This window comes from Lithobates pipiens, unplaced genomic scaffold (assembly GCF_037356315.1).
Source record: "Lithobates pipiens isolate NorthernLeopardFrog02 unplaced genomic scaffold, aLitPip1_a1.2 Scaffold_23, whole genome shotgun sequence".
Lineage (NCBI taxonomy): Eukaryota > Metazoa > Chordata > Amphibia > Anura > Ranidae > Lithobates > Lithobates pipiens.
The window spans coordinates 161,478,114-161,486,606 of NW_027507785.1; the positions used below are offsets into that span (position 1 = coordinate 161,478,114).

The 8,493-nt window shown below is 42.1% G+C and overlaps 1 protein-coding gene across 1 annotated transcript in view; it reads left to right on the forward strand.

Annotated features, from left to right (window-relative positions):
- LOC143927979 (uncharacterized) overlaps positions 1-8,063 on the forward strand; it is an 89,209-nt gene extending 81,146 nt beyond the window's left edge. Inside the window, exon 4 of the mRNA XM_077452517.1 lies at positions 6,742-8,063. Coding sequence (XP_077308643.1) covers positions 6,742-7,006 — 265 coding nt within the window. The 3' untranslated portion in view covers positions 7,007-8,063. The remainder of the gene's footprint in view (positions 1-6,741) is intronic.
- The last annotated feature ends 430 nt before the right edge of the window (positions 8,064-8,493 follow it).

Here is an 8,493-nt window from a genome sequence, read left to right on the forward strand (position 1 = left end):
GTCAACTTATATTCAGCTTCTTCTGGAAATTACTATGACATTCCTTCAACAAAGGCTTGATGAGTGCATCAGCAGTCATCTCCTTTGACGTGCAGTAATGAATGTCAATAACACCTTGTTCTTAATTGGGCCTCAGTAGGTGATATTTGACATTGATGTGTTTGGTTCTAGGATTGACCGTTTCTGATTGCGTAAGCTTTATACATCCCTGGTTGTCTTCCAAAATGGGAATTGGTTTTGACATGTCTATCCCAATGTCTACAAAATGTTTACTAATCCATGTCGCTTCTTAACACACGTGTGCTGCTGCAATGTACTCTGCTTTAGTTGAAGATAGAGCGACAGTTGTTTGCTTTTGACTAGACCAACATATGATTCCTTCCCTAGGGTGACCAGATGTCCCTGGTTTCAGGGGAAAGTCCCTGGATTGAGGACACTGTCCCTAGACCAAGTCTGTCCCAGGTTTTGTCCCCGGATTTGACTTTAGCAGGAGCTGGGGCAATTTTCAAACACAGTCAGTGCAGAATAAAAAAAAAATCTGAATTACACACCCCCGCTCCTACTAGCTTAGGTGTATTTTTTCCATTATCTGTGTCCATTTCTGATTAAATGTGCTGATCAGAGTGGATGGACTATTTCTTCAGTTTCCGGCACAAGCCCATTCATCTCCGCTCACATGTTCTTCTGCCAAATCCCGGCCAGCCACTTCCCTGATTATCTCCTTGCCGTCCCCAGCAGAGTCATTTTCCTCCGCTCCCCACCCAGTAGTAGCCGGGGCCCAGAGAGTGAGACCTGAGAGGCTGTGAGTCGGGTGGCGGAGGTGGGCAGAGAGAGGCAGCTGAGCTCAGCTGATGATGTCCAGCAGCAGGAATAGAGGGGAAGCAGATCCAATCGTGGGGCTGCCAGTGCCTTCAAGGCTTCAACACACTTGTGCTTTGGGGGTGTCTGTGAATAGACTACATTGCACTGTATCTGTCTCTCTGGCATTAAGGATGATATCAGAACTCACAGGCAGCGGGAGGCACTTATTGGTCAGAAGTTAACAAAATCAGCACCCAGCAGCCATGGCATGTGACATACTGTGACAGATCCAGCCAGAGCCATGATAGAATGCCTGCTGCCTGTGAGTTATCATAATGCTGATGATCTTAACCAGTTTCTGATCGCCTGATAGCAGATTTACTGCTACAGGGGGGTCGCACTGCGCAGGATCACATATATACATGATCCTGCATTTCTGGGTGTCAGAGCTAGTCAGCGGATCCGGCGGACTCGTCTAGTGGTCTGCCTATGTAAACAAGGCAGTTCGCCATTCTGTCAGTGTGGGAGACATTAATCCTGTGTTCCTGCAAAGCAAGTACAGGGATCTATATCATCTCTTAGTAAAAGCACCTCCCCCACAGTGAGAAAACACTTGTTAGACACACATTTAACCCATTGATTGTCCTAGATGTTATCCCCTTCCCAGCCAGTTTCATTAGTACAGTGACAGTACATATTTTTAGCACTGATCACTGTATTAATGTCACTGGTTCGTGTCAAAAGTGACACTAATGCCACGTACACACGAGCGGAATGTCCGACAGAAAAAGTCAGACGGAATCTTTTCATCGGATATTCCGATCATGTTTTAAATATTTCCGACGGAACCAATTCCTATTGGAAAAACGCTTGTCTGTATGCTGTTCCGATGGACCAAAAACGACGCATGCTCTAAAGCAAGCACGAGACGGCAGCTATTGACTACTGGCTATTGAACTTCCTTTTTCTAGTCCCATCGTACGCGTTGTACGTCACCGCATTCTAGACGGTTGGACTTTGGTGTGATCATGTGTAGGCAAGACAGTTTCAGCGGAACTCCGTCTGAAAAACCTTCAGAGTTTATTCCGGTGTAAGTGGCATTAGTGTCTGATTTTGTCCATCGCAATATCGCAGTCCTGCTATGAGTCGCTGATTGCTGCCATTACAAGTAAAAAAAAATATGTCCCCAGATTTCATTTTAAAAATCTGGTCACCTTATCCTTCCCCCATACTGGAAAATGAATCCACTTGTGGATTTGAGGTCTGTACAGTCCACAGCCCAATCAGCATCCACATATCCAACCAGTTTTGGATTTGATGTTGCTTGTAACTGTAATTTCATCTGCATTTGTTCCTTTGATGTATTGCATCACTCTTTTTATTGCGTTCCAGTCATGCTGAAAGGGAGCTGAAACTTTCCTGCATAGTATGCCCACTGCTGCAGCTATGTCTGGACTTGTCACCGGGGCAACATATAGCAGATTAACAATTGCACTGCGATACATATCATTGTTGGCTAGCAGGCTTTCTGCTTCATTGCTCTTTTGATAGCTTGGTTCCATAGGAGTTTTCATTTCCTTTGCATCTTACATATGGAATTGTTCCAAGATTTCAGAGATTTTCTGAGATTGGTTGAGAAGATAACTTCCATCTTCTTCTTTTTCTATTTGGATACCCAGATAGTAGCAAATGTTACCTAGCTCTTTGATTTCAATTTTTTCTTTCAGCTTGTGAGCACCCCCCCCTCCTGAGCCATACCAAACCGCGTGCCCTCAACATGGGGGGTGGGTGCTTTGGGGGAGGGGGGCGCCCTGTGGCCCCCCACCCCAAAGCACCTTGTCCCCGTGTTGATGGGTACAAGGGCCTCTTCCCGACAACCCTGGCCGTTGGTTGTCAGGGTCTGTGGGTGGGGGACTTATCGGAATCTGGGAACCCCCTTTAATAAGGGGGCACCCAGATTCCGGCCCCCCCACACTATGTGAATGAGTATGGGGTACGATGTACCCCTACCCATTCACCGGGGGGAAAAAGTGTCAATAAAAAAACACAGGTTTTTAAAGTAGTTTATTAGACAGCTCCAGGGGTCTTCTCGCCGGGCTCCTCCGTTATCTTCTGCTCTTTTGCCACTCTTTTGCTAGCGGAGGAGCCCGGCTTTCTTCTTCGTTGTTGCGCCATCCGGGGGTCTCTTTCCGACTTCGGGGGTCTTGACCTGAAGGGCCTGGTATGGATTTTGGGGGGACCCCCACGGAATTTTTTTTAAAAAATTGGTTCAGGGTTCCCTTTAAAATATTTATACCAGACCCAAAGGGCCTGGTAATGGAGTGGGGGGAGGGAACCCATGCTGTTTTTTTCAATGAGTTTAATCTATATTGCAGAGACCCGACAATTCATTACAGCCACGGTTTTAAATTACTTTTTTTCTTTAGAAATGTCATTTTGCCGTGGTACTGTTCTAAACATGGGAAAACTGAGCCACATTCCAGGCATACTATAGACACCCCCCAGGCACGTTATTTAAAGTAATATTCAATTTTTATTGTTTCACGTTAAGCATTATTAAAATCACTGCTTCAGAAAAAAACTGCTGCTTTTAAAACTTTTTTTGTGCATTGATACATGTCCCCTGGGGCAGGACCTGGGTGCCCAAACACTTTTTATGACAATAACTTGCATATAAGCCTTTAAGATGAGCACTTTTGATTTTTCATGTTAGTATCCCATAGACTTTAACAGTGTTCACGTGTTCGTCCGAATTTTTTGCCTGTTCTGGTGCAAACCAAACCAAACCGGGGGGTGTTAGGCTCATTCTTATTCTCCAGCTTTTCACTTGCAATATAGGCATATGCTTTAGATCCAAACATTCTGATGTGCCCTATACTAGGCTTTGATCCATGCCACATTTCAAATTGAGTACTTTAATGGCTCTTGAGGGTAGTCTGTTCTGTAGGTAGGTTGCAGAGTCATGACTGCTTCTCTCTAGTACTTGTGAGGTAGGTTGGCATCCGACAACATGCACCTGGCCGTTTCTCTACGCGTACGACTTTTCCTTTCTGCTACATCGTTTTGTTCGAGAGTGTATTGTGTGGTTTTCTGGTGTACTATTCCTTGTCTCTTTAGGTATGAGGTCACTTCTTTGCTTATGTATTCTCCCCCATTGTCGGTGAGTATTATTCCTGGTTTCTGTTGGAATTTGTCGCTAGACATGGCAACAAACTCTTAAAGTTTCTCTGTTCCATTCTTGTGCTTCACCAGATAGGTAGTTGTATACCTGGAATAATCATCAATAAAAGTCAGTAGATATCTGTTCATGGGAATTTTCATTTGACCGTATACGTCACTGTGTATGAGCTGTAGGTGGTGGGTAGTTTTTCTTTCAGATGCCTGTGGAAGGGGAGCATGTGTGGCATTTACATTTCATGAGCACTTTGCAAGACATTATTTTCAAATCTTCTGCTAAGCCTCTCTTTATAATGTCCTGTATATCTTCTGGACTTCTATGTCACAGCAGCCTGTGCCATAAGTGAATGCATTTGCTGTGTAGGTCATTAGAAACGATATTGGCTTGTTGGTCTGTGGTGATGAGCCTGTATCTTCCAGTTATCCTTTTGCAAGGAATTGCTTATTATTATGAATTGTGCATTTATCACCCTGGAACTTAACTATGAGACAGTTGTTTGCAAGACTTTTCACCGATAGAAGGCTGCCGTCTAGTTCTACAAAATACAGCACTTTCTTTACAAGGATATTAAGCTTTCCTTATGGTGTAATGCAGTTCAGGAATCCTTGGCCTTTACCTTCTGAAATTATGCTTTTCCCATTTGCTAGGAAAACATTTTTTGCACTGTAATCAATGTTTGTGAAGGTCTCATCGCTAGTCATGTGGCTTGTTGCTCCTGAGTCTATGCACCAGCCGCGTAACTTTCCACTCTGTGTCACTTTAAAGGTGCCACTCCATGATGTGTCTTCAATTATCTTTGTGGCTGCTTTATGCTTTCTTTTGTGGATAGCTCTAGCTTTCGCTGCTCAGCTTTCCAGATAGAACAGTCCTTTTTTAAGTGACCAGTCCTTTTAAAGCAAGAACAGGCTCTGCTTTTTTTGTTGGGCTTTGTGCCTTTGTACATCTTAAGAGCTTTGTCATCATAGTGTGTATTTTCTTTCCTTCTGTCATATTCAATTAATTTGCCTTTGACATGTGCCAGTGTCAGCTCCTGCTCGAGTCTGGTTTCTAAAGTGTTAATAAGAGCAGTATATGTCTCTGGAAGGCTGCAGAGGAGCAGGGCAACAATTTGATGTCCTCTCCAATAGCACACAGCTGCTCTATGTTTTCTAGCATAGCTTTCACGTGTCCACATATTTGCTGGCCTTCATTTTATCTCCTTTTATACACTCTTCTTAGCAGAATAGCTTGCTGTTTAGACTTGAACGCTCACACAGTTTTTGTAATGAAATCCACATACCTTTGGCCATTTTCTCTGTTCTTATGTGGATAAGTTGGTCATCTTCCACTAGCAAGCGTATAGTCCCTTTGCCTGTTTGTCTATCCTGTCCCATTCTTCCTGGAAGGTGATGACTACACACATGAGCACAGACTTAGCTATTTGTCACGGTCTACATAAGATAGTAACAATAGGTAACAGACTACAGTTAAACAGACAGAACACAGGAGCAATTACCTAATCATCACTGCTTCTGGTTTGGATAAAATACTGTATAGCAATATAGCTCCTGTATGTGGATATGTGGGGGTTGATTTACTAAAGGCAAATAAACTGTGCACTTTGCAAAGTGCAAGTGTAGTTGCTTCAGAGCTTAGTAAATGAAGGGGAGCTCTGCCGGCTTCCATCATCCAATCATGTGCAAGCAAAAATTCAGTTTTTTTTTTAATATTCCTTGCATGTGATTGGGTATTCTTTGCAAAGTAAAGCTTTACCTCATTTACTAAGCTCTGGAGCAACTGCCCTTGTAGAGTGCAACGGCACTTTGCAAAGTGCGCATTCTATTTGCCTTTATTAAATCAACTCTGTGGTGTAAGCACCTCTCACTTTCTCTTATTATGCCAATACATAATTATACATAACACTGTGATATTAAAATCTAACAACAGAGAGCAGCAGATCCCTACACATGCATGATGCTTGTGAAATGCTAATGAAACTCACGTCCATGTATATACATGGGAAATTTAGATTTGCATGAATTTAGATTCAGAGTTGCTGTGCCTCTCTTCAGTATTATTATACACGATTTATATAGCGCCAACAGTTTGCTCAGCACTTTGCAATGTAGAGGGCGACAACACAATTACAATAGAGTTTAATACAGAAGGGACAGGTGGGCCCTGCTTGTAGAGCTTACATTCTAAAGGGAGGGGGGTGGTGGTACAAAAGGTAATAGCTGCAGGGGATGATTTGATTGGGGTGGCTCGGGTACAGTTCTTAGGTGGGTGTGGGATAGGCTTTTCTGAATAAATGAGTTTTCAAGGATCTCCTAAAGCTGGACAGGATAGGGGCTGATCGAACATACCGGGGCAGGGAGTTCCAGAGGATGTTTGGTAGTTTGGTAAATGATAAATGTAGTATGATACATTGTAGCATTATAAACATAAATAAACTATGTCCTCCAGACCCCCCTTATTATTTTTAAAGTAAAAGAAGACCTCATTGTAAGTGACTGGGTAAACAGCAGCTACAGCCTATGGATACAAAGAAATTAACAGGAAATTGATTGTTCTTCTATCTTTTACTATGCATACCTAATGACTGCCCAGTTGGCTAGTTTCACCTTTAAATAGAGAAGGAGTGTCTAGGGATACATGGTTTAAATAGTTCACAATATTATGCATATCCTTAGTATTATAATGTATGTTGCCAAGAAATGAAGTCAAGTCTGCATACACCTATTCACTTAAATCATATTTTCAATTATTTTGTTTGATTTTAGTATCCGATCACTTTCCGAAGCACTCGATGACCTTCTCAGAGATGTAAACGCTCTGAAAAAACGGATTGGTGAATTAAATGATCGTCTTGATGGGATTAACAGGGCTTTCTTAAGAAAGAGGCTGCGCATGGCTCCTAGAAACCCTGCAACAATCCCAAAAAATCTAAGAGTTTTTCCACAACGGCAAGAAAAACTTACTCACCCTCCTAACCGTCCTTTCTCTGTGAAGAGGAAAGTATACATCAGAAGAAGAGTGAAAGCCTAGATCATGTCTCCATCTCTGTTTTTTATGTATAATGTGCAACTGTTATTTTATATCAGCACTATGCTGCAGCAGTACCCACCATATGCCTGCATGAAAGACTTTTGTATCAATATTTTTTAATCAAGATCATTAATGATATCATTGTGTTGGGATATTCAACATTATACAATGTAATAATCATGCTATCAAATACGACAATGGGCCTGATAAACTATTGTTTTTCCCACAGGTTTTGGCACACATGTGATGCGCATTTGACATATGCCCAAAAAAACATAGAGCACCTATACTGAAGAGGGTTTGCGGCATGTGCACTATAAACTACAAAATCGCATATTGTGATTTGTCGCACTGATTTTGCAGTTTCTGTGCCTATAAACTAAAATTTGTGCTACAATGTGGCAGTGTGGTCTGAAATACACACAAGGATGACTTCCTTTAATGTGATATTAAAGGCAATTATAAAAAAGCTCTGTGCTGCGGTTTTGCACAGAGCAGCCTTGATCCTCCTCTTCTTGGGACCCCCCTCCGGCACTCCAGGCCCCTCCCTCTTGCCGGGTGCCCCCAGAGCAAGCAGCTTGTAAGGGGGCAACCGGAACAGAGGGGAGGAGTAGGGAAGCAGCCAGGAGGTTTCCTCTGATAAGTGTTCCTATGGATACTCAAGATGGAGCAGGAAGAAAGTAGCTCATTGCTGCTCTGCTGCCTGCACTTCTCTCTCTCCCTCGGTGATCACTTCCTGATTGTGGGGGAGAAATTAGAACAAGTGATACAGTTAACTCCTATAACTTACTGTTTCACTCCTTGCACAGGGACAGTGTGTCAGGTCCCTGCAGGACCTATGGTTATTACTGGCACAGAGATCATGTTTGTGCACACAAATATACATGGGTCAGTGCAGAGCACTGCACCATTTATAGTTTATCGGGCCCTATATCTTTGTGTAAGCATTAAGTCAAATGCTATTGTAATATTTCAAATAATATTCTGAGATATATTGATCTTAAGCCTGAATGAGCGGATACAAAAAACACAAATAATTAAACTATTTACTGATTAATACAGCATTAAATGTTGTTGTTTTTTTAAGCAAGAAGTGTAAGTAAATCAATGTGTCCTGGTATCAGCCTCTATCAACTTCTGTACAGAAGGGCTGGAGTTTGAGCAAGCAGTACAAGAAGCCAATAAGTTCATGTGCTAATAAAAAGTTTGCTAATAAGAAGAGAAAGAAGGTTGATAGAGAGATGAGCTTGGCTGAGGCAGGTCCAAACCAACTTTGGTTCAGAAGAAGTAGTTTGAATGATGCTGATTATTAGACTAAGGACATCTACTAGCAGAAAACAAAATAATGTGGGGGAAATCTATTCTTTTATATCTTGTTTTTTAATTGGAATTTGTTAGTAAATTAATTGAATTTAATATAAATTAATTGAATTTAAAGAAAAAACTTGCGGATACAATTAGAAAATGAGTAAATCTTCTATTAGGGT